General features: G+C 35.8%; 1 protein-coding gene across 3 annotated transcripts in view; it reads right to left on the reverse strand.

The window, feature by feature from the left end:
• Window positions 1-14,291: 14,291 nt before the first annotated feature.
• The window catches only part of PROS1 (protein S), a 39,700-nt gene continuing 26,126 nt past the window's right edge, over window positions 14,292-27,865 (reverse strand). For all 3 annotated transcript variants that reach the window (XM_025163915.2, XM_007423927.4, XM_007423928.4), the window contains 7 exons: window positions 27,275-27,393; window positions 25,817-26,006; window positions 23,078-23,245; window positions 19,160-19,328; window positions 17,058-17,209; window positions 15,780-15,996; window positions 14,292-14,703 (listed from right to left, as the gene is read on the reverse strand). In XM_025163915.2, coding sequence (XP_025019683.1) covers window positions 14,543-14,703; window positions 15,780-15,996; window positions 17,058-17,209; window positions 19,160-19,328; window positions 23,078-23,245; window positions 25,817-26,006; window positions 27,275-27,393 — 1,176 coding nt within the window. In that variant the 3' untranslated portion in view covers window positions 14,292-14,542. The remainder of the gene's footprint in view (window positions 14,704-15,779; window positions 15,997-17,057; window positions 17,210-19,159; window positions 19,329-23,077; window positions 23,246-25,816; window positions 26,007-27,274; window positions 27,394-27,865) is intronic.

Raw genomic sequence — 27,865 nt, forward strand, 5'->3', positions numbered from 1 at the left:
TTGCATTGCTTTAAGGACAAAACCCTTGCCAACTCCTTTCACAGTCTTTGAGAATTATTCGCTTTTCTTCAGCAGGGTCTTGTAAGCGCCTCAGTGGACTTTCATGTTCAAAGTTCTTTTCATTTATTTCATGTTTTCAGATCTTATTAAAGCCCTCAAACTTGCAGGTTGACAGTTTGCACATTAGAAAAGGGAAAGGGGAAGAACTAAATCTTTCTACCTTTGGGATCCCCTTACAGATATTCTAGAGTACTGTGAAATATGTTCTGGTATTCACCAAGAGAGTGTTTTGGTGGGGAAAGTCATTCAGGCAGACATGCACAATAACTTTGAATTTTATAGTATCATCTGGCAATCTCCTGCTGCACTGTTTCCTCCAAAACAATCTCAATTGCAGAATGTGGAATTTTCCATATACTCTGCCAACTGACTCATCATGTTTAATTGAATAACCTTCTGAGACTGAAAGGCTGGATTGGGTATTATAGGATTTCTATTCCAGAAATTCAGCTGTTAATAAGTAGAACTGTCTTTTAGCTGCAAAATCTACCTATCACTATTTAACCTATCAACAGACTTATAAAGTAGGCTGTTCTAGGTGCTGGACTAAAAAGTGGAGACTATGACTTCTAGTCCTCCCTTAGACATAGAAGCTGGCTGGGTAACTCTGGGCCAGTCCCTCTCTTTCAGCCCAACCCACCTCATCAGATTGTTGTTAGGGGGAATGTAAGAGAAGCATATGTACACTACCTTAAGTTGCATAAGGTAAAGATGGGTTATACATCTAATGAATACATAATTTAAAAAACAGTGTTTGGCCCTGTATCCCAGTAACTGGGCAGGCCCAGTTTTGCATGCCAGCCCAGGAAGTAAGGGTAGAGGTCACCCACAAAAGGGAAGTAGAAGTTTAGCCATTGGTCAGAACTTATTTCTCTTTTGCTTGTGAGAAAGTTTTGTCATATGGCTAAACCCAGGTAGCCTTTGCCAGGGAGTCATGGTTTAATTATTTAAACACATTCTCCCTTTGCCTCAGCAAACCAAGTGGCTAAACCGATACTCTCCTTCTACATAAAGGAGCATAGGCTTAGTCATCTGTAAAAACTCGCTCCTGCTTTTCCTATGTCACTTCTGCAGGCAAAGGGGGAGTGAATTTTGAAAAAGCTCTAAAGCTTGCACTCCCCATACCTTCATGAGCCCTCTGATAAGTCCCAGTTTAATGCTTGAAAATATGGAAAGCTTATGATTATGTACCATGAAAAAGGATCATGTTATCCTTGCATGTGATGAAAAAGTATCATGTGTTGGTTTGTGATGTAACAGTGATTCAGTTAAAATTGGAATTTGGGTTTGAACAAGGCTAATAGCCTGGGGGGCTCAAATGATCCAGGAAAAGAGAAATAAGCAGTGGGAAATAGGCCCAGTGTCAGCAGCTGAGTATTCCAGAATCCATGCTAAGTTATTTCTTTCTTATTTGTTAAAAATTATATACATAGAGGAAGCTCAGTGTATTGTGCAATCTCATGTTGCTAATCTTTTAAAATATTTTATCCTTTTCTTTAACAAACCAGTATTTATTCCCCAGACAAGCTTATTTAGTATCAAAACCAAACACAGTGTGCCTCTACTCCCATACAACTATTAAATCCAAAGTATAAAACAACTTTGCTGCACTTCTAGACATGAACTAATCTTGTTATCTTTATGTTTAAGACAATTTGAGATCATCTCAGGAAGCTTTATTCACTAACCTTAAACCTATGTGATCATAGGAGATTGTAAATACTTACTGTTCTGCAAAGTCATCTTCCTTTACTGTCACCTCAAAAGGTCCAGAAATAGCATCAACACACACACACACACACACACACACACACACACACACTGGAATATTGCTGGTTAGTGCATGTATTTTCTGCAAGATTGGGTTATAAAGACATGTGCATCTCCTCATATACGAATGTATGTCAGGAGGATTTTTTTTTAATGCTGCATTATTTTTATGAGTTTCAATCTGTGATGACAGAGTGGACAAGATCAATTTTTTTCACCCTGTTTTGGGGTAAAGAATGGAGATGGGTGTACTCTGCCTCTCAGAGGCTTAGCACATACACTTCCTGTGTAGAAACTGTCAGAATAACCCTATTGTTGCCCTGCAGTTCATTCTCTGGAATGAATCAAATATTTAACAAAGTGTACATGTAGACTAGAACCAAACCTACAAGCAGTTTCTAGAGAAATATACTTACAGTCCAAAAGCATAAGTAAAGAAAGTGTCCTTCTGCATCTCTAATCTTTCTGTCCGATAGTGTGATAAAAGAGCAGCAGGCTGAAGCATGGTTTTTATGATTTTCCTAACAGCAATAAATAGATGACATCTACATCTCCAACCTTTCCATATGTATTTTAGCATTACTTTAATTTTAAAAAACAGCACATTGCAAAATCAGCTACATTGCTGCTAAATGACAGAAGTTTGGTCTTGAAATGCTCCTGGGGCTCCAAATTAGTATTTGGAGATATAAATGCCACTGGCAGATTGTGGGTTGCCAGACTCTGGCTAGTATATTTAATTACTTCTGATTAAATTAGTTGAATGCAGTACTATAGTAGCAAGTAAAAACTATTAAAAAAACAACAACCCAGAAACTATCCTCAATTATGTAGCTGTTAGAAATACATCAATAGGTTAAGTTGGTTTTAATGCTTTAAATTGTAAGAAACTGCTTTGAGCACTGTTGATTTTGTTCCTTATGTGATCATCATCACCATCTTCTTTTTAAAACTGTATTCCTATGTTTAAAAATAATAATTAAAAAATACATCTGGCTTATATCTATTGCAGGGCTATTTCCATAAAGTAGGACAGATCTTACAGAAATATATGGATGAGAAGTTAGGATAAGCACCCAAGGTATTTGAGACCTTGCTCGGTTTCTTCTTTTAGGGAGACCATGATATTTTCTATAGACTTCTATAGACTTTTGAAGGATGACAGATTTTTTTCTCCAAGAACTTACTATATAAAAAAAGATGTGTGATAATTTATTTTGTCAGCCGAATATTTTAACACTAATTCCTATGTTGGGAATTGAGCAAATGAATAAAATATTTAAAGATCACTCTCAATATTTTACCCTTCTAATATCTAGCCAAAATTACTTTGCTATCAAATTGTAATACAATGAATGATCAGAATTAAGTTTCTAGCCCACCCCTTTTTTTCTCTCTGTCTCTGTCTTTGCCTCACTTCTACATGATACTACATATTGAAACAAATTAACAAATAAATAATATCTGAGCTGAGAAACTCTTGTTTCAGGACAAATGTTTATTTATGTAGCATCTCTGTTAGCAAACATTTTGTATGATTTATGAAGGATAAAATACTAGGCAAAAATGATTTTATGACATCCTCAGGAAATTTGGATGAAGGACTCATACATCTTTATAAATACAAATTGCCTACTGCCTCTTTACAGTTACATTCCAAGGAAAATGGGATCTTCCTGATATCATCATCAACATTTTATCATTGTATCATATTTTTATTTGATTGATTGGTTGATGAATTGAGTAAATGTACCCTGCTTTTCTGCAAAAGAAATGTTTCATCTGACAGATTTGCTGGACTTCTTTAAAACTAGAATTTAAAACAAGTTTAAAAAAATATACTTGGAAAACATGGAAACTGATTTGCTGATTTTGAATAAGCTGTCAGCAGTAGCTTAGTCACAAATTGTCACTTTCGTTGATATGTCAGATTTTCAAGCCAAGTGTGGGAAAGCTGTGGCATTCAAATATCATAGAACTGCAACTCCCAACATCTCTAACCATTGGCTATGCTGGCAAAGACATCAGCGGCCTTAAGCTATACCATTTTATTGAGAAATTCTTTGCCTTTTTAGATTGTAAGAAACATTGTTCCGTATCAGGCTTGGAAATATTTATCACAGACAGAATACAATCACATTAAACACTTCTCACAAAACAACGTTTCAGGGGCTTGACTCAACTGGAAGTCCATCCTCAGCCTAAGATCATAAGATATCATACTGAGATTAGACCAAAGGACTATTTAGTGAAAAATTACCAACACAAATTACTGTTTGTAGAGTTACCAGCTAGATGTTTCCAAAAACAGTGATACTCACAACATGAAGATAATACCTCTTTACTGATTTTTCTCACTGGAAAGTGATTCTTACAGATAAACTGCTTCCTAGCCTGGAGGTAACTTATTCCTCTCATGAATACTAGCCATCAGGAGCCTTATTTCTATGACTTGGTATAATTAATTACCTTTGGATAATTATCTCTCATCCTGTAAGATGATGAGAGTGGAAGAGAAGCAGGAAAGATGACAGGGGCAGAGGAACTATTGTGGTTATTGGCATCTCACTCAGGGAGAAGCTTTGAAAATTTTGTGACACCAGTAACACCAATGGCTTTGTCACCTTTTCCACATGATGAACTCAATGGCAAAGTGCGAAATGAGACATTGATCTCTCTCCTCCAGTGTTGCATCAGCAAGTAGCTGTAAGCCCCTATTATCAGGATGTACCTATTGGCATGATTGGAATTCATGAAAACTTCCTTCCCATGAGGTTAAGGCACAGATGTAATGAACAGAAAGCTGCAAAAATTGCTGATGAAACCACAGATGTGCCCCCACATCTGCTATAGTGGACCTTCCTTCATGCACAGCAGTCTCTACATGCAAAAGAGAAAAACATATTGATTTTACAAGTATCATCTGAGGGCGCATATTGCCCTGAAAACTACCTTTCTGCAGCACGTTGTGCTTCACAAACATTTTGCTTCATGACTGGCTACTGGCACAAAACTTCTAAAACCCCAACCCACACTGTCTGGGGGAGAAAAGGGGGAGAAGTTAGTTGCATATTTTGGCTATACGATGAACAAAGAAAAAATGTATTTAAATGAATCCAGCTGTCAGGACTATATCAGGCAAGTTCAGAAGCCAAGATCCTGAAACTAGTCTGGTTTATTAGCATAACCATAAACAAGTGTCAATCATTCCTCCTGCCCCAAAATGAGAAGCCCTCAGCTGCATGGGCAGGAGAAAAATTTAAGATTTGAAATTTGATTCTGCTACAGGTAGGGCTTGCATTTAATACTCTGCAGTTCTTGCATGTCTTCATTAATGCCCTCTCTAGTTCTTGAAATAAAATGGGCATATCTAGAGCTGTGTCCTTGAATCATTGCTTGCAAAGGTTCTAGTTCCAGTATTGGTTGAAGAGAAGCCTGACACAGTTCAGTTGAAATTAATAGTTAGATTGTGAAATACTGCTGATATCAAAACAACTATCTTTGTCTTCCGAATGTTCTGATCATTTTAGTAGTTTGGTGGCAACACTTGGAAGTAGAAAATAATATATGATTGATTTCTGATTATCACCAGTTTAATGTTCCCAGAGAGTAAAGCTATCAACACTGTTAGTCTTGATAGCTGTATGTTCTAGTATCAAAACCAGCTTTCCATTTGCTTAGGAATAAGGACTGTGGAATAAGGACTGTGGAAAAAGGGCTGTTGCCTTCATGGTTTAACTTGTGAAATCCTGGAGGCATCCAGCTGGCAACCGCGTGACACTGAATTCTGGAATAGATAAACTTTTGGCTTGGTCCAATAGAGATCTTCTTGTATTCCTATTGTAATGGATGTGGCACAGTTTTCAAACCTCAACTAAGAGCTGCCAGTTGGGTATCACCACTATGACAGCACTGCAGTTAGAGGTAAGAAGAGTCCAGGTCAGCTCACCAGAACAATGATGGACCTGCCAGCCAGATCTTTCACATTATAAGTGGGCATAAGAAATTTAAAATGTATAAAAGAAAGATAGGTGTTGATGTGAACATATGTTACTACACTGAAGGGATGGAAGGTTCAGTTGAGCAATCTGTTATCCATAAACATATTATTAGAAAGTTGGCATGAGTTGCTGAAATGGAAGAATAGCGTGCTTTTATTCTTTGAACATTTTTTTCCAATTTCTGCTAACAAGTTATCCTTCTGCTGTCACCCAGCCTGCACCAACACAAATTATTAGCTCCTTTTCTGGATTTGTCTCTGTTAGTAGGCAACATATGCAGACTTTTAGCTAGAGAGATTAGCGCTTACTTCTGCTGCTGCCTGTTGAAGATGGCCAAAATATCCTGAACAGAATTTGAAGTTGGGGGAAATAAAAGTATTATATTCCATTTATACTACGTTGGGACACATGGCTTCTAACATGAGTATATAAGAGCACCCAGTGCTGGCATTTATTTATTTAATGATGATTGTGTAAAGAGTAAGGAAAATGACCTTGACAGAAATATGTAAGCTCTGTTGCCAAGGTAACAAGTGAGGGGGAGGTAAACCATGTAAGTCCAGAACATCCAGATAACATTTGGAAGCAATTCAGACAGACACTTCCATGATTCATTGAACTATAAGAAGAAGGAGGAGGTACAACACAATAGATTTGCAAGATTCTGTTACTAAAGCCAATCTCAATAAAAGTAGTTTTAGCCATCTTGCGGAGTTGATTTCTTGGTCTGTTCTGCCTAGTGAGGTGACAGATTGATCAATTTCAATTTAGTCACCGCCTGACTCCAGCTGACTCTGGGAAGTTCACATATAATAACATTTAAAAAATGCTACAAACCAAAAACAAGATGTGATCCTGATGCAAAATGCAGAGAAAACAAAAATTAACAAACACAGCCCCACCCATCTCACCCCAGCCCTGGGAGAACAACCAAGTCTTCAAGGCTTTACAGAATGCCAACCAAGTGGGAGTAACATAGTTTTCAAGGGGAATTTAATTCCAAAGGGCAGGCATAGGTCAAGATCTACAGCAGAACGGACATGTTTCACAAAGCTGCCCAAAAAGGGTCCCAATGGGGTCCTCATCTTATGTGCATTACCACATACTGTGAATGTTGCTAGAAATCAAAACTGGAAAGTACATATCAACAATTATTGTGTATAATATAATATTGAAAAATGTTTAAACTGTAAGTCCATGCTATTGATTGTGAGTCATTAGCATATGACTTTCATTCTGTTAGTAAGGTATTATTAAAACAAAACAATTAAAAATAATAGATAATAAAAATAGCATTAGATTAAAATATATCTAGAGAAATGGACAAGTTGTAAGTTTGAAGAGATCATTTTACAGTTGTGGAGCAAGCCCTGAAAAGGGATGTCACAAAAACCACTGAGGGAAATCCTAGGGTTAAGGATAGGAAGCAGTTCTTTAAAGAGTTGCAGACAGGTGCTATAGTAGCAACCCTACATAATCTGAACCATCTTTTTGGAATCATAACCAGAGGATTGCATATAAAAATAGGAGAACATGATGAAGCCATAACTCCCCAACAAACATTCTGACAAGTGGAAACTGCAGTAGCTGCAATTCTCAGATTAATTTTGATACACAGTCCATGTAGTCAGAATTCCAGCAGTCCAGTATAGGTACAGTAAGCATGAATGAAACTGAAGCCAAGTCTTCTTCTTTCAGATAAGGTTGCAGTTGGTGAACTGCACCAACCTAATTGCATATTGCTAAGCATATTTACTCGACATCTCTTCTGCACTTTTTAAATCATTCCCACTCAGATGGAAAAGAAACACCTATTTGTTTAACTTAAAATATGATATCAAATAATTTCAGAAGTTAATTATTTCTTAGTGCCAATTGTTTCCTCTTGAGAGGTTTCCTGTACAAACACCAATGAGATGAAGCACAGGTACCCGCAAGTATGATTTTCTCTAGCTCCCATAGTGGGGCTTGGGTAGAACATCTTTTCAATGATATGACCTTAAAATTAAGGAGCCTAAAGGTAATCTGGATGAATTTCCAAATCAATTAGAATCAAAAGAACTATATGCATTGTGAAATATGTTAACATCCTGATTTTACATTAAAAAGAAAATATGCTTCACTACATGGATGAGGAACTATTTAGTGACATTATCACTCTTAACTTATTAGCTTCGTTTGTATTGAATTATTGCAGTCGTTCAGCTCCATCTTCTGGTTTCCAAATGCACAACACCGTATTTTTTAAAGTATGCATGGCTATATAATGGAATTGAATTACTGATTGTATAGCTCTCTGATGTATCATTAATAATAGTGTAGGTAGCCATTTTTAGCATTTGATCCAATAGTTATGTGCAGTATACCTACTTAAGTAGATGTCAATGTCCATGTGCAAAATGGCATATAAACTGTTATTATTCCCCTTTCCTAAATGGAAAACTGATCCGAGGTAGGTAGGTAGGTAGATAGAAAGAATGATAGAAAGATAGAAAGAAAGATAGATGCAACATCCATCTTACATTTCTTTCAGAGGGAAATTTTAGCTTCTCTACAACAAATTTGATAGATAAGCAGGGACAATTCAGGCTGCTCAACAAACCAAACTTGCTACTTTCTTTACTGTTGGTAATCTAAAAGGAACTAGTGGTTAGTCTCAAGAAGCTGGATACTGTGCCTAATAGTGGATCAACATATAAGATTGATAGGCATGTTAATGATGATACCCGCCAGTTGAATAGTAATAAGGTGCAGCTAAGATCTTCATCTGAACAGAACCACTGAATTACAATTTTTAATATGACAAGTTCTTAAATACACTGGGAAGAATCCTATTAACTCTTTTTAATTTAGCTCAATTCTACTATTATTTGGCTTAAATTTAATTTTTGTCTTCACTCTGCCCATTTTTTCCTGGTTTTGCTTGGGTTTGGAGCATGGCTGTCAGGATGCCATTTAGAGATCATGTGAACTTTTTTCCAAAAACAAACCAACCCAAAAGATTGTGTCAGATCAAAGTTGACCAACTTCAGATCAAATCAGATCAACTTCAGTGGAGTTAACTGAATATTGAATGCTGCTCTTAGCATTTTTATGTGCAATTTTCTCTCCAAAGGCCAATGTGACAATAATGGAAACAATTTCTTAACCAGTACTGGAAGTGAGACTTCACATTTTTTTTCCTTCAACTTATCTATAGTTAAGAGGGAGGTGATAGAACTCATCATAGGAAGAATTAAAGTGTTATCACTAGTGGATGTTCAATCACTTCACAAAACGTTCTGTGAGAAAGAATTCCATTCTAGAGAAATGGCTCCATTTCCAAATTGCTTTCCTTTCAAGGAGTTTCTCTCCAAGACTATGTCAAAACCTTGATATTTGAGGAATGAACTTCCACAGTTGTTTCTTCCTCAGGCCAAAAGCCTTCTGTTCCTTTCTTCATCATAACTGTTGCAGTGCTGCTGACCACCTTTGTTATTTGCTTCTGAACAATTTAAAGTTTAGAGTTTTTTTAAAGAGCTCTGCCTAGAACTGTGAATAGTGCATGTGATCCTAGTGATTATGTGAGAATAAAAAGTGTGTTATTAATTCAGGCTTGAGCTGACTTTCTTATCTGTCCATCTGTCTATCCATGTAACTCTATGGACACAATCAACCATCTTGAACTATAAAGCCATGGATAATTCATATTTTATGTTAAAAATAACTATAAAAGCATTCTCTCACGGCATTTTTAAAGGGTGGTAATTGCCTTAGATCCCTCTCACATGGATCAATACTTCCATCTGAAGTATAGTTCAATATTTGAAATAATCAAGGATCAATAGTTTTCATTCATGTCTGCAAAACTTATAATTTAAATGTTGATGTCATTATTTCACCATTTCATATTTACTCACTCTGGGCTATTGATTTCAATGGACTAAAAACAATGAAAAAAATTCATTGATGAAGTCTGCAGTAAAAAGCAAGTGTGTGTGTGTGTGTGTGTGTGTGTGTGGTGTGGTGATGGAGACATTCTACACAAACATTCCAGCCCTGCACTCTTCAAAAAGTTCTTTCATTCATTTTAAGGGCAGAAATTAACTGCATCTGAGTGAATATTTTAATCTCTGTATTTCATGCAAATCATATTTGTCAACCATGTCTCCAAATATCTGATATATTTTGTCTAAGTGTGGGAAAGTAAAAAAATGCAGATCCTGATCTTATTCATGTTTATTTCAAAGTCCTGTGACTGAACTCAACGTGTCTTATGACAAAGTAATTTTATATGGAACTACAGCCTTAGAAATAATAATAATAAAAAAGGCTGATCAGAGAAATTCTACTTCAAAAAAATCCAAATGAATTATGTCCCAGCCAATCCAGAACCAAATAGATAATTCAAATAATATAAAAAACTCCAACTCAGTATTGTAGGAGAGTTCAAAGAATGAACTATATCATTGAGGACAAAAAGGAAGAAGTATTTCTCTAGTCTTTATAGATGGCACTGCAAAATCAACTAGACTATATAAAGGGAATGTCCACTTGTACTGAGATTGACACATGCAAATGTGTATCAAGTAATTTGTCTCATAGTACAAGTAAGATGTCAAAAGTTGTTCAGCAGCTGTTCTTTTCTTCTCTTGTAAACTGCATGAGGTTTGATTTATAACTCTCAGTTATGTATTGTAAAAAGTTCAAAGCTGAATTTTAAAAAAAATTCCCTGGTGATATTCAAGTTAGAATTTTAGCAGCTGGTTTACACTAACACAGGCTTTCCTGTCAAAGTGACATCACTATTTCAGGCTGTTTCAACAAATAGAGCTGAATCCTGCTTTTTGGACTTAAAACACTTGAAATTAGTGCCATGTAGGAAAATTCTTTGGGCTTTTTTCTACCAACTCTCATTCAATATTATGGAAGAAAAGTTGCTTTTCAAATTTCTTTCAAAACCAAATAGAATTTTGGTGAATGTTTCATGGCTGGAGGGTTGTGTATTTTCACTTATCAGTTAGGAATTAGCTCAGGAGTGTTTGCACTTGTGAATATCCTATCTTTCCCTGTATATTCATATCTACAGCACTGCAGCTTTGCTGGTTTTCCATGCTTCAGTTAAATCCAAAGAAGCATTGTGAGGGAACTCCATAGTCTTTTGAGATTGGTAAGTTAGGCCACTACAGGACCCTCAGAGTTATGGAATGACATAAAACAGATAACAATAGTGGTAGCCTTATAGAGTATGGTATGGTAGCTTTCTTGGCAGCAGTATAAAAAAAGATTTACCATTCTTTCTCTTGGGATGTTTTTTCAAGGTCTCAATTTAACCTACAGCTTTGGGTTTCTTGGTGGGTTCCCATCAAAGTACTAGCTAGCTTCAGCACTGCATAGCTTTTCTGAGGTCTGTCAGGATTGGTTAAGTAAGGTTCAAAAACATCACCAAGATAAATTTTTAAATGTTGTGACAGTAAAGTAGAAGAAAAGTTGAGAAACTGCAAGGCAGGTTTCAGTACACCATTTCAGAAATTCTCAGTGGATCTTACTAGCTTAAATTCCATGAGTGGCCCCGTTTGAAACAGAAGCAAATGAAGTAGAGAAATTGGGTACCAACCTGCATATATATCTGAGGTATTCTGTAAAATGACTAAAAATGAAGGAATGTGTTGCTTCATTTTTCCAGGTCCTAAAAAGGGAAAAGGACACTTGATAAATTAGTAAGCATCCACACACAGTTTGCAGCGTGTTGCGCTCCTGTTCAGGATTTAGCCATCTAGCCCTACTCTTTCTCAAATATTCAATTCCATTTTAGTGCCTTTCCATCAACTTACCATCAATAAATGATTTTGTATTAGGAAGGAGAAAATTTGCAATATATTAAACAGACCCAAAGCAAGGACAAGTTAATATCTTGTCCCAAAACAAGGACAAGGTAATCAGGACCCAAAACAAGGACAAGCATTTAGTCTTCTATGGAACTCCAAAGCAGACCTCAAAATGACGGTTTTAGGAAAATGAGACTTTAACAACACCATCAAGTGAGAAATGGTTGTACATCAGTTTCAGGCAATTTCAGAAGTTGTCAACAACACAATTAACAACATTACATCTGTCAGTTGATAAGGTTCTTGTAATCTGTTTTACATCTAACTTGCATCTGCATAACCTATATTTCCCTCCCTTTGCCCCCACCTTCCCCCCCCCAACTCACCTTAATTTAAATCCTACATCAGCCTAGCCACTCTGTGCACCTAATGAACTGAGCTGCAGCTCATGAAAGCTTATATATTTTAATAATATTTGTGAGTTGGAAAAGGTGTTACCAGATTCATGATTTTTTGCATAGACTAACACAGCTCTCATCCTACAAGCTTGACCCCTGGGTAACACATGGATAAGCTTACCCATGTAGTTTTCTTGTCAACAGTACTTGGTAATAAGTTTATTATCTCCTTTGAAACATAGATTCACTGATCCAAGTGATTAAAACAAAGCATTTAACCCATGATTAAAAGGGGCCAACAATTAGAAAAGCATTGTTCAAAGCACAGATAAAAATCTATGGGTAACTTATTGCAACAGGAAATACAAAGAAACATAAAGAATGCCCTTTAAGATTAATGGGCTGCAATGCATTCCTTTGGAAGTCGACTGTTGGATAAAAGGACTTACAGTATATTTAAGCATGTGCTGAATTAGGTGTCAAAAGCATGAGAGAGTTGATAGTCTTTGAGGAAAGAGCTTTTTGTTTAAATGTTTCACCTTTTTTTTTCTCCACATATAACTTGTGTGGTTTTGTCCAGAGTTCAATTTTTGTTTCATCAGTCCAATGTAGTTTGTTCCAAAATGTTTCAGGCTTATCAAGGACTTTTGCATATTTTAGACAATGACTTTTGTGATGAGATCGAAAAAAAGGTTTCCTTCTGCAACTCTCCTATGCAGTCCACTAAATGTTTCATCAGGTCACTTGTAGTTATCTGTGAGTTCTGTTTTACAGGTATAACCTGTTTGCAGGCAGTTCTAGAAGTATTTTTCTTGGTCTTCCAGATCTTTTCTTGATTTCAACAGTTTCATGAAACTTCAATTTTTTTATACTTGTTCAGAAGTGAAATTGACAGCTGGAAGTATTTAAAGATTTTTTAAATAGCTTTGCCTACTTTGTAAAAGTGAATTATTTTTGCTTTCAAATGTTCAGACAGCTGTTTAGAGGAATCTATGGCTGTAGAAAGTAGACAGAATAACAGATACTGTTTACAAGGCTAGAAGGGTAAGAATATTTGTTCATCTGTGAAATTCTCTGCAGCTAATAGTTGATCTATTGAGTCAATCACTTTGGGAAGCGGTTTTACAAATTTAAAAAGTAACACTGAATCAACTTGGTGTCCAAACATCTGCATCTTCCATATTCTCTTTTTCTTGTTTTTAATCTAGAAACAAGTGGACAGTAGCCATTCAAATGTGCAGAAATAAACTTTGTACAGTAACAGGCAAAGATTGTGTCAGCTTCACTTCATTTAGGGATTTACTGAAACATACAATTTGAATGGATGGAACTAATGTATAACCTTGTATATTGGGGCATAACAAAATGCAATATAACCTGTATATTTCTTTTTCTGAGGGCTTAAGGAAAAGTGGACCATTCTGACAAATTCAACTTTTGCATGCAACTGATCCATGGGAATCATGATCTTAAATGCTTAGGCCTTGCCAATTTCAGTTGTCCTAACAAAATTATTTAATGCATATTTAAATCCTAATGGCATCCAGTTTCTAAAGTAGAAATAATTCTCAGCCATTGTTAAGACTTACAAGTTGTATGCACAGGGCTTTTTTTTCAAATCATGTATAAATCTTCCACTTGACAAAGTATGTTTATTCAACCACAAAGCTATATGCTCTACCCTGAGAGACAATAAAACTAGGGGGTTGTAATTCTGGTCTGTATTCTTATGTGATGCTCAGCTTCTTGCAGAAACATCATTTTTCCTAGAATTGTACAGTACCGGGATCCTTCAAGAAAAAGAAATCACAAACATCCACATAAATCTTCAATCAACCCAATAAATCAGATATATCATTTTCACTGGATTACGCTTTATATTACGTTTTAATAAATAATATAAAGTTATCTGTTTCGATCAGTAGTAATTATTCCATTACAAAATAGAACATTAGGTTACATTTTTCAGTAAGGAGAAATTGTAGTTAGGCAATTGTTGTAGCTAAAAGCCTATATAGGATTGAGATTAGATCCATTTAATATAATAAATTAAAGCCACATATTTGTTTGAATTGTCTCACAAATGCTTTGTTCTTTTGGTTTCTTCAGCAGTTTACTATTATCCTTGAAGCACTGTTGCAAGATTAAGGAACAGGATGTTGATATCCTATCCTATCCTTTTTGAAGGATCTTGGCATAATACCGTTCTTTAGAAAAAATGAAATATCCTGTTTTTAACAACCAGAATACATAAATTAAGTGCAGATGGATGTTTTCAGTTTTTATTTTTCCAAAACACATGTAAAATACAAAATATGGTAACTATACAACTAAAAATCTTGAAATGATGTCAGCACACTATTCTGATGGGATGTTAATCTTGGTTCTGTCCATTCATGTCAGACGTACATTGCAACGTATGTTCTTGAAACAGATCATTAGAAATAAAAGAGCATTTACAGCTCAATCCATTTTGTGCAGAACAACCAGGATTTTTCTGTAGAGTTTAATAATCAGAAGAGGAGTCCAACAGAAGTGGACATGAATGGGATCTAATGTCATTGTGTTTGGAAAAGGCTTCATCCAAATCCAACTCCCTATCATTAATGTTCACCTCCATGCAGCCATTGTAAAAAACTGTGACTGGAGTTGCCTCAAGTGGAACATCTGAATAAAGCATAAAATGGTTAATACAAATTAACAAATTCAAAAACCACAATTTTACAGGATAAAATTTTTAAAGAAAAATTATATTTACTATGTGAGTCAAATCCAGTTTATCTGAAACAATTCTTTAATTATTGTAATACAACTATAGTCCCAGTAATTAAATGGATTTCAAAACATTCCTAATGTCACATTGCAATTGCTAAATGATGGAATGATGAGCAATATGGAACCTATATTTCTTATTAACTCACATTAATAATATTTGTTTGTCAAACTTGCTGGTTTGACAGAAAGCATAGAATGGTACCTCCTTATCATAGACATTTGAGGTAGTATTTAAAGAGGAGAGCATGCTCTAGATGGATATGCTTCTTAAGTGGTTTAGAATTTAGGCCAACAGAAATCAAATAGGCTCCTCTCTTTAGATAACTCCACTACATATAGATTGTGGAAGGCCCAAAGTGTAGATGTGCTACTGCAGTTCTACTCTCCCTTCTCTGATAATGTATTATAATTATCAGCCCATCTTTCCACTAATACAGAACTATTAAACTTTGTATAAGGGATCATTTCTTTTAATAGGGCCACTAGATGTTGGATATACTGAGCCAATATACTCTAGCCAATATAGTCTTCTATATTGAAGGATTTCCTAGCTGATTTTCTCAAGACTAACCTGAGCTCTGCACACAATTAAATACCTTTACTGTCTGGGTGAAAAACTGAAATTTTATAATTTCAGGTCTGATTTTTACACAGTTTTCAGGATTTCACAATAAATAATTTAGTAATGATGGACTGCAAAGTAGTGTTGATGAGACTGATAGTCAGTGGAATGCAAAGAGTGAGCAGAGGAGGACAGAGCCAAGGTTCTCTTGAGCCATGTCCAAAAACAGATTCTGAGAAAACTTCTTTATAAAGGTTAAGCTAATGCAATTTTAACTACTCTTGCAATTTTAGAAATCGCATATTTTGGGAAAAAGAAAAGACAACCACAGTTAAAATGTTTATGTCTGGATGACTGTAATCCTTTATGCATTTACTGAAAGTTAATAAAATAGAACAAGGCTTACCAGGAATGCCCCCTAAGTAGGTATCAACAGATTCCTTAATTGCTTGTTCAAGGACAGAGAGATGGTGTCCTGAATAGGTAATATATGAATAGGAATCAGCTGTAAGTTCAAGCATCTGTCTACTTATCCTGAGTCCGAGTAGTACTCTTCTTGAGGTACAGAAACTTCTTGACTCTAAGTGGGCAACAATGACATTCTGAATAGATACAATGATTTCCTGGGGTTCAGAAGCAAAACAAGAGGGGACAGTCAATTGCAGTTTGTATTTTCCAATTCACAGAAAAGCTTTAAAAGCTTATAAAATGAATACAATAGCATCATCAAACAATACAGAAAATGTGTCTCACTAAAACGGCAAGAACAAATACTAGAATAATGAATATTTAAATGCTAATGAAAATAATTCAATGAATATAAAATTCATAATTGATATAAATCAACTTATTTTTCTTAGCAACATTTCAATAATCATAAGAGATAATTAGCTACAAAGCATTTTTGCAGCCCACATCTGGTAGCTTTAATAAATGATCAGCACCAACATTTTTCAAACTATTTCCTAAATGTAAACAAAATAATTTCTGATATGAGGAAATACTTTTCCATAACTATATTGCCTTATAGCAGATGGCTTACTTTTAATCAGAGGCATCAAAAAGGTCAAGATGGCAGCATGAGCAAAGTCCTGTCCATTTTGTACATGCATCAATGTTGCATGCATGTACAATCACACTTTGTGAGACTACGGCCATATAAATATTGTAAGTAAGTAAGTAAGTAAATAAATAAATAAATAAATGCCAGAGCTTCGAATTGTGCTGCTGAGACTGCCATCTTAACTTTTTTGACCCCCTTCCTTCAGTCACTGCTTCTTTTAATGATCATTTCATCAAAATTCTGCTCAGATAAAGACAGTAAGTCAGGAAGATCTTTCTTTACAGAGATCTACAGATTTATTTTGAACAAGAAATTGCTGAATGACATGATGGGGGAGGGGATCAGAAATTTATATCAATCTCCCTGTTGTTGGTGAAAATGATTAATTTATGCTTGTCAAAATCAAACTAATTACACACATGTCTAAATATAATTACCTCTCAATTCCTTATGTGGCTTTAAGCCACTCAGGGAAAATTCCACTGAATTCCAGTGACATCAAATTCCCACAGCAAAGGGATTAAAAAGTTTCACAGTCATTTCTCCTTCGTGTAAGGGAGGTGTTAGATACCTAGGTTAATGTTCTCCAGCAAGCATGCATGTAGTGGGAGCAAAGAGTACCTGTACGTTTGTTATGTTGGAATCCACAATAGACAAAGCAAGAGGAACTGTTTCACCTGAAACCAAGGCAAACATTATTCCGATGCCTGTGGATGGACGGATAGCCATTGTCACATTTATTAACCAACCCTCCATGTTGCTTGAAGTATTATCTGTTTTATTTTAAAATAAATCAGAAAGCAAGAGAAAGGAGTGTATTAGCCAGTCAGAAAATAATCATTTATTCCCCCACAAAAAAAACCCCTTAAATTCCAGATACCTTACTGTCAGAATCCTCACAAGATTTAATCGTAGATTGTTAGGATGGCTAGTTTAGAAATTGCTTTTTACATGCTGCGGTTCTGCCATTGTAAAAGGGGGGAGAGAAGGAATGAGAAACCGTTAAAAGCAGATGGCTCCTTATCACAGGCGCTGGGAGGCTCAAGGTCGTACCAGCAAGGGAATCAGAAGACCAGAAGGGGGGTCCAGGAGGGAAAAGTAAGAAAAACAACTTTTGGCGCGCTTAGGCTCAGTCTTAGCAAGGATTTGGCACTGTACACTTGTTCTCAATAAATGAACTTTCTTTTGAATCAATATTGATTGCAAGGGAAGTTACTGGATTTGGGATCAGCAGGTGGCAGATCGTTACACTTATTCAGAGTTTTGTCTTTCTTCAAACACATTTTTATTTAAAAAATCTACTGTAATACTACTTTTAAGATTATTTTTTCCAGTAGAGCCACCTCAAACATTTTTCTCCCCTGCCCCAAACTGATAAACAGAATCAAAATAAGACTTGAAATATTTCTGTTATTTGCCAGCTTGTGTATTTGCAATATTTTTGGAAAAGAGGTGCTCCATAGCACAATATAATCAGCTTTCACCCAATAACCTGGGTAGACAGATCATGACAACAGTTTAGGCCTGTTTTTGAAGAAATTCTTCCCACTATGGTCTACAAGGATCTTTGGGCAGAACACATGTCTAGCAGGTAAGAATATTCTCAGAGGTAGTTCTTAGATTAATGGCTGCTACCACTGACATCCCTCAAAATTGTCTAATTGGACAAACTTGGATATTTCGGTTTGCAGTTGTAGGAGCGAGGAGGAGGATAGTAGGTCTTTAGTTATCTTGTTTCTAACTAGTGATATGATTTTTTAAAGATACAATTTTATAGCCTGAAATGTGTACTCCTCTGATATTTAAGAAGTGACACAAAGCTCATAAAAATAATTATTAAACATAAATGTATTTTGATTTAACCAGGAACATGTCTAGTAATCAAAGGCAAGGCCATGGAGCTACAGAACATGCAAGTACTTTTTACATGTTGCAGCTTGAAAGGGATGAAGTAATACACGACTCCACATTTAGAGTATAATATGACAGCTGCAAGAGCCAGTTTGATGCAGTGGTTAAGACACCAGGCTAGAAACCAGGAGACAATGAGTTCTAGTCCCACTGTAGTCATGAAGCCAGCTGGTTAACCTTGGGCCAATCACTCACTCTCAGCCCTAGGAAGCAGGCAATGGCACTTCTGAAATCTTGCCAAGAAAATTGCAGGAATTTGTCCAGGCAGTTGCCAGGAGTCAACATTGACTCAAAGGCACAAAAAAAAAAAAATGGCTTCTGTCTACCTTTGGGACTGTCTGTTCCAAACAGAATCTGCCCACCCAACATATTTGAATGGAGAAGGCATGCTATGGGTTCCTATCTACCATGAAGCTAAAGATCCTGGAGAAGTCTATCTATGTAGTTACTAAGAATCGAGAGTGACTTGCAGCACATAATCAGTCAATCAATCAATCAATCAATCAATCAATCAATCAATCAGTTAATGAAGCTAAGAGAGTGGAGACCAGGAAAAGTGTCTGCCCCATGGTTGCTCCGGCCTTATGGAATACTTTGTCCCAATGTAAAATGACACCTTCGCTATTAACATTTAAGAGGAAAATGAAAACAACCCTCTTCATCAGGCTTTTGAAACTTAGTTTTGGAGAGATGTTGTTGCCATGTATTTAATAGTTTTATGATCTTATGATTGTGATTACACACATACACACACACACTCTGGAGTTTATGACTGGGGCGGCATAGAAATTGTATTAAACAAACAAGCTTACCATAGTGAATGTGAAACTTTGCCATGCCAGTGCCAGGGTAGTAGGATCCCTTTCCAACACTTATTAAACAATGTTTGCTTTGTTTCTCTTGAATTATATCTTTTACACCGGATGTTCCCTGATTTAACAAGTTCCAACCACGAATGCACCCATCCAAACGGGGGTTAATCTGTAAAGAAAGTTACAGAACTGATTATGTCATTCCAAGAATATTGTCAAGTAATGGCAGAACAAGTTATTATTTCTTTCTGGATTCAAAATTTAACAATATAGATTTAAATGACACATCACACAAAAATCCTTGTAACTGAGCCCTTAAAGCATATTCCAATGGGTTTTATTTGTTAGTTTGTTTTAATGGGAAGCAATTTAGGAACAGGGTAAAGGTAGACCTTGTTAAGCAACAACAATTGGAATTGGAAACTTAGTTGTTAAGTGAAGTGGTTGCTAAGTGAAACCACAACTGTGCTTATGATCTTACTTCAGATTTCTTTTGCTTTACAGGCCTACAAAGGTCATAAACGTGAGGATTGGTTGTAAAGTTACTTTTTCCACACTGTTATAACTGCAAACAGTTGCTAAATGAGGCAGTTGCTAAATGAGGACTACCTGTAGACTAAACAGATTAAAGTTATAAAGTTTTATAAAGTTATAAAAGGGGATTCATATATTGTGCTAAGCCAAGGTTTGTTTAAATATAGCTTACTGACTAAACTACACTTTGCTATATCATAGTATTTACTATGCCATAAACTTTGATTTTCAAATTAAAATGTATATACAATATACTAAGCCATAAGCCAAAAGCCAGCTAGTCACATTATGTTTTACTGTAATGTGTGAAACAGAACAGAGAGTGAATTAAGTTGTTCTAGCGAAATTTATTTTCTGATGTTATTATCTGCATTGGGAAATCCCTCATCCGAGGCTGGAATATGCACTGGATTGGTTGATACCATTTGCATTTTATAGCACCTACATGGTAGGTGTAAAGATGCACTCCATTACACCAGTTCCGAGTAGAGATGCCATACTGGGGAAATACTTAAATATTTATGCTAGTGTCTATTACTTTCTCTCCAAATCATATTTCTATTAGTTCTTCATTTCCACAAATTTCCAAAAGATACTTTGTATTTATCTTGATGCAAAAAATGACAAGGAATTTCCATGCTGGTGGATGAATAATTTCTTGGGAAGAACAAATCACCTATCGACTAGCTTTCTAGAAAAACATGCTAGTTACAGGAAAGAAAGTCTTTTCCTTTGTGGAAACAGGAAGTCCTCACATACCAATGGTAATTGGGCTTGGGAACTCTATCACTAAGCGATGCAGTTGTAAGGCACAACATCATGTGGCTGCACTGACATATGCTGGCAGTTCCTACAGTCCCAGTTGCTGTCATTAGGCAAATCCCCTGCAGTCATGGTGTCTCATGGTCACGATTGTCATTTGCAACCTCCTGCTGACTTCCTTATTGACTTTGCTTGTTGGAAGGCGGCAGTGAAAGTCACAAATGGTGATCATGTGACTGCAGGATGTTGCAATATCGTAATTGTGAGTTGGTTGCTGAGCACCCAATCACGAACATGTGATTGTGGGGATGCTGTGATAGCCGCAACCACAAGGATCCATTTTAAGTACCTCTTGTTCTGCGCTAACTTCGAGCAGTTGCTGAATGAGTGGATATTAAGTCAGGACTACCTGTAGCAGAAAATTGCACTAGGTAGGCAAAGAATAAACATGGGAATTTAGCCCTTCTCTTCTAGCCAGACTGATATGTTTGTTACTACCATAATAAAAAGCTAGTAAGCTATTTTTCCAAGTTATCTATCAGGGATATTCAAAGCATTCGACAGAAGTGTGTTGTGCTTCCAGGGTTTGGGAAACATTTCTTTTAGAGACTTTGCATTGCCTTTTTACATATATACACATAATAAATAAATAAATAAATAAATAAATAAATAAATAAATAAATAAATAAACTCTGCCCTAACAGGTTGCATTTTTAATTGTTTTAACAGATATTTTGTTGATTTAATCTAACTGATTAAACTATTAAATGGTACAGCTCTAACACAAAGCAACGTTAAAAAAGCTCTCCATAAACCAAATGTATTTCTATCTTCATATTATGGGTGGAGTGCTGAGCCTGAACTGTGGTTCTTTTCCTGACATCAAATAACATGACCAACACTTAAATATAATTTGAACGGTGACTTTCTAAGTCAAGTTTTAGCATCTAAATGACATCAACTCTCAGTGTATGTTTAAAGCTCTGATTATCTGAAATTACATATATCACTCTCTTCTGCAGATCAAGCTCTGTGCTAACCTATGGAGATGTCATTCTCAGAAGGATCACTTATTTTCTTGGTTTAGGATTCCATAAAGCCATGTTTCAATATTTTCCATGTGCACCATTTGTTCATTGAGGCAACAATTGGCTCACACAAAAATTTGGAATATGAAAAGACCTAATTGGGTTCCAGGGGCAGGTAGGAGGGGACATAAAAGTGTTACTTTCAATGTTACACTTGCAGGCATAACTGACAGCTGGGATCAAACATCTCTTTATGCTGGATGGTGATTTCTACATGTCAGGCACACAGCCAGGTAGTGAATAGTTGGAAGTCATGCGCACAGGATTTTTTCAGCCTTTCCTAGGACTGGCTAATGCCCAGTTCTGTGTGTGTAAGAAAACTCAAAACAAATTATCTCCAGGTTAGAAATGTCATACGGCAGATAGCTCAGTAGATAACCATGAATTTTCAGTATGCCTACATTTTCAAAATAGCAATAATAAAATCTCATATGTTGTGCAATCAAATTTATTTATGATTTGCTCTGTTACTTCTGGCAGGATTAAACTGTTATTAATCTTTTCTGCCTTTTCTTTATGTTATTAGCAGCTATGCCCTTTATTTTCTCCAATGAAGTAGGAAGCTTATAGATTTCCTGGAATGACACTTTGCACAGCAAAGTGTCTTTTTAAAGAGACAAAAATAGTTTATTTCTAATAACAACCATCCTCATTGTCTTTTTATAACTATTTCTCCTGGGATGCTTAAAACTGAAGCTGCTGCTTCTAGCTATAATTTACTTCCAAATTACTGCAGGTCAAATACTACTCTAGCTCATGAAAATGCATCAGTTTTTTCAGTATAAGTGCTAGTAAAAACAAAACAAAACTCTTTTTTGAAGCTCTAGCAACTCAATAGATACTTCCCCAAATTTTATTCCTTCAGGACAGATCACTCCACTTCTCTTTATGCATGGATTAATAGACAATTCCTGTGCACAGAAAGTCATGGAACAATGTGATGAGGGAGGAAAAAAGCCTAGTGTTTTTCATCATTGCTTGGGCTCATTCTATAGAAGTCATGTGAGCCTAGGAGGCAGTTAGCTCTAAGATAGTCAGACATTCTCCACTCATCTTTAGAAAAATTATCTTCTATAATTTTGTGTGTGTGTGTGTGTATACATATATAATGTATGTGTTTATGTGGGTATATGTATGTGTGTGTATGGATATTTCACCATCTTGACACATTTACTGCCCCTTCTCAGTCTTTCTTAGTCTTGTGCTTTCTAGAAGTGTTGTGGCTATAACTTCCAGAATTCTCAGGTAAGTAATGGTCATGCTGGTGAGAATTCTGGAAATTGTCATCAACACGGAGTACGGAGAGCATCAGGTTAGGGAAGATTCTTGAAATATCACATAGGAAAATTAGATATATAGGTTAGTGTTACATTCTGTCTTCTAAAAATAAGTACCTAAACTTGATATTATACAATATATACATAATATTTCTATGAGAACAATGAGAGTTTTAAAAGGGAAAAAACCCAAAACATTAATTGCTATATCTAAGTTAACTGTAATGTGATGCCCCACCAAATGCTGCAAAAATTACCAGCTTAATGAGACTGTTGTCCATTTTGCGAGGGAGTCCTGCAATGTACACTTTTGTGTCTAAAAAGCCATTGGAAAGCTTGAAAAGAGGCCTTGGGTTATTGATGTTCATCACTGCTTCTTTGGCTATTTTCACACTGATGCTATGGTCTAGTTCCTCCACAGAGATCTAAATGTAAAAAAGATATCAGAAGTATATGAATGCTAAGAGAATCTGTTCCAATCCAACAATGATAAGTGTGGAATAAAGATAGTTATTTGGTAAAAGGGATTCATATAAGTAGGGCAACATTTGGTAAAAACACACTAGCCAGTTTAACATGCAAAGACTATTATGACAGCCTGGGACCCTTAGCATCTTTTAATGTATCCATCTAGAACCCCCAACACACACTTTATTTTAGTATACTGCTAAGTATAACCAGACAGTTTGAATTAGCTTAAATTCCCATAGAAGACAGGAAACAAGGGGGTGGGTGAGGTCTTCTAAGCAGGCCAAGGAAGGTAAAATCTAGGGGGAACTGTGGGAAGTGGAAGGAGGATTTTGATGGAGGAAGGTGATGGCTAGCCACCTAAGATGGAACTAGACAGTGTTGGCTGTTGAAGATTTCTTGTTTTAGTAGAGCAGTGGTGGTTGATGATCCTGAGGTGCAACGCCTAGTGTTATCCTGTTAAAGGCTTATTAGTTCAAGGAAAGGCTGGGCCAAGAAGTGGAGCAAGGCATTATCTGGGGAAAAAGTTGAGATGGGGACTGGCATGGAATAGTCTGGCATAGAAGGCTCTCAAGTTTTACTAGCAAGAGACTGAGCCAGAAAGTATCCAATATATCTTCGCAATCTGTGATTATGTAACTATATACCCTGTGACCATCCTCTTGTGCACAGTCACTGCAAAAGTTATTACAAATGAACTGCTGAAGTCTTAATGGGTATTCCCAATGATATTTTAAAAGATCAGTCCCCAAACTTTCAATATCCATTTGTATATTGACTTGGGGATAGATACTAATGAACTTCTCATTATTGTCCTCAGTAGATGAGTTAACTGAATATTAAATTAGACTCACAGAAGTATCCACATGATGGTATTTAGTTTCTGTATATAAACTTTGCATATAGAGAAGAGCTGGAGGGAAGATGGCAATGAGTTAGCATCAACTTTGTTGAGCTCTCAGCTTCCTTACATCTTCCTCCTGTTTCTGCTGGTCTGTGTACCCTCTTTGGCATAAACAGCCTTTTTCTGACAATTGCCCACTATAAACAGTTCTACGAGATCCCTCAAAAGTGCCAAAATCATAAAAAATTAAAAAGCTAAGAAATGTTGCATGAGAAGCTCTGGGTTTCAGTTACCAGGAAAAACTTTAAATCATTGAAAGATTGAGAAACTACTAAATATTTCAATATAGATACAGAGAAATGCCACAGATTCCACAAGATTCAGCTCCTTTAAACTGCTATATGGGAGAAAGCCCATGAAGATGTTGGATGTGGTGAAGGAAGGCTGTCCAGGGTAGTTCCAGATCCAAAGAACTTAGTTGACTAAATTCTTATATAAAGGAAAAAATTGAAAAGACTCCATCAGATTGTGCAAGAGAACTAGAAATTAACATAAGACACACAGAAGCCCTGGTATGACATTAAGACCACAGAGAAGTCCCTTCAAATGGGTGAGAAAGTGTTGCTGTTGTTGCCTAGTCGGCAAATTGCAAACTGTTTGGCAAGGCCCCTTACTATAAATGGAAAATAAGGCCTGTCAACTATAACAAAGACTTCAGGGATGGAAAAACCGAAATCTCTTATGTAAACATACAAAGGAAATGGGTTAAGAGGAAAGAGGCAACAGCACTGTTGGGAGCTCACAGATAGGAGATTTAGCAGAACAAGTATGTAACTGATTGTGAGACACACATACAGAGCACACTGAAACACACATAGATTCAAGCTTGTTTTTACAGCAGAAAGCAGATCTGGAAACACTTTTAGAAGAATTCAAGGAACATTTTTACAAGCAAGTCAAACACTACTACTTTAAAGAAACAAAAAACTGACACCACAGTTGCAAAACCAATAAAGTACAAACACATTCCAGAAAGAGCAGATTTTTTTGGGGGGGGGGGTACTTATTATTTGCAAACCTAGCCAAATGAAAATTATCCAATGAACTAGACTTAAAGAAATCATAGTTTGACAACATGTATGAACTCAGTCACTATGCCCCCAAATCAATAGCTTTTTAAATGAATTTTCTCTAGCAAAATGTGTCCATTCCGTTTGACAATCCCAGTCTCCCGCTAAGTACACCAGGATACAGTATATAACACCTTTCTATCCCACAATCATCTCTGCTGTCAAAGAAAAAGTAATAGTAGTAGTAGTAATAATAATAATAATAACAATAACAATAACAAAATCAAAACTTCACAGACCAAGTTTTTTTTAAGGCAATTGAAATCTTCCCTTATAATTGCTAAAATAACTCTAAGAGCAAACAGTTACTGTCTGAATAACTGTTTAAATCCTAGATTTAGAATTCTGATGGAAGTCTTAGCCTATGGTTTAAATTATTATAAAAGACATGAAATTACTTTGTTGAAACAAAGTGATAGATTTATATTGCAAGTGCTTTACTTTAAAAGTAGCTTATTTCATAAAGCTGTTTGTTTGTTTAGATTATTTTATGGCTGCTCAACTCACAATAGTGACTCTGTTTTCAGGTCCTCATTTGCTGAAAAAAGACTTACCATGTGCCACAACCCATCATTAATAGCTTTACCACCACTTATTATTTTTGTTCCAAGTTCATTCTTGAATTGAATTTCAATCTTTCCTTCACGCAATGCAAGTAGAAACCAGGCTGTATTGTTTGCAGATTCAGCATACAGTATCACACCCTCATTGTCGTAAGTCCGGAAGTCAAATTCTGCAGAAAATCTGAGTTGAGAAAGGAGGAAGCCTAAAGAATTATGCAGTAGGAAGACTAGATCCATATATTAAGAATTTTGTTACACATATGCCAATACAATATATCTGGACACAAGAAACTGACTCAAGATAAACAAGAATTGCTTAATGAACATAAGAATCCACCATGGTTAATGTATTTGCAAATAACTGGAAAAATAAAGAATGATCTCAAAGTAGAAGGAGGACCCTGAGAAAGATGACAGAATTTGAAACACACAGCATCAAGATAATTTATTAGGGTGTATTTAAAAATTTCTATTCAAATATGACACGGACACAGAACAAATTAAAAATGGTATGATAAAATGGGCACAAAACTTTAAAGAAGTAATGACAGTGGAATAATGGGAAGAACTATAGAAAATCAGTAAAATTTACATCATCCTACAATGTGAGGGAAAATTGGTAAAAAAAAAAATCTTTTACAGAAGGTATGTAACTCCATTAATGATTGTTAAAATGGAGAAATCATACAACAATAAATACTGGAAATGCCACAACAAAGAAAGAACATTTTACTATATGCAGTGATTATGCAAAAAGACTCAAAAGTACTCAAAAGAAATACACCAAAACATCCAGAAAATACTGAAAATAAACTTTGAATTGAAACCAATTCAAATATTTTTATTAGGTATGAGCCCAGAAAATATAACTGAAAAGCATCACAATTTATCAAGATATATGCTGACAGCAGCAAGAATCAATCTAACATAACAGTGGAAAAGAGAAACTTTGCTGTCAATACAGGATTGGGAGACTAAAACTGAAGAACATGCAGCAGTGGAAAAGTTGATTGTATTGTATATATTCACAGCAGAAGTCTAACCAAATTGAAGCAGGAATGCTTTCCTTATACTGTATATAAGGAATGGAATACTTCATACTGTATATGAGGAGGAAGGGGGGCTACTGGAATGCTGTTTCCTATAATGGCTTTCTTTTTTCTTTTTTCTTTTTTTTTAAATTATAATCTTATATTCACTTCAACCTTTGTCTAGTGTAAAGTTTATTTTATATATATATATGTATGCCTTTCTCTTTTCTTTGTTTTTGCTTTTTTGTTGTTTGTTTTACCTACTTAATAAAAAATAAAACCAGAAAAATTGTTACACAACAAAATGCAATTAACTGATATTGACGGAACTGCTTACAGCTATTTGTATGCTCATTACAATAGCATAAGCAACAGAATTGCATCTATCTGCATGCTTACTCATACAGTATCTACTCACCTTGTAACCTCTGGCAATCTAAACCTTAAATACAAAACAGGGATTCCAATGAAGTGCTCTGCCAGATAAAGCAATTCGTAATTCCTTTCAATATTCAAAGGGAGGCAATCTGTTACAGTCTAGAAATAGCAGGTAAAAGAAGCATTAGATAATTATTTGACCAAGTCAGCCATTTCTTTCTGTTTAGGCTTCGTTGTTTATTCGTAGCCAGTAGGATGGTCTGACTGAGGAGAGGAACATGAAAATACCTTTGTCCTCTGCCTTGCTCTGTCTTGTTGCTTCCTCTAAAGAAGATATGCTTGTGTGTGTGAGAGAGAATGAGGCTAGTTAATTAATTAATAATGCTATTGATTTTAATTACTTTAATCATACCTATCCATTTTAAAACACAAACATGTACGTTCATTCCCTACATGATCTTCTGCTGCTAAAGCTTTGGTTTTTTGTTTTTCCTTCTCTGTTCTGTTTCTGGGGCACCTTCCAGTTATTACACATGGTTGTTGGTTGTTATGAACAATGGATAGGAGATTACACACACACACACACACACACACACATTTGAGTCAATGTTGAGTCCCTGCAGTTTTCTTG

The sequence above is a fragment of the Python bivittatus genome, unplaced genomic scaffold (assembly GCF_059951505.1).
Source record: "Python bivittatus isolate LINGU-HERP-01145 unplaced genomic scaffold, Pbiv_v1 ctg000350_np1212, whole genome shotgun sequence".
Classification (NCBI taxonomy): domain Eukaryota; kingdom Metazoa; phylum Chordata; class Lepidosauria; order Squamata; family Pythonidae; genus Python; species Python bivittatus.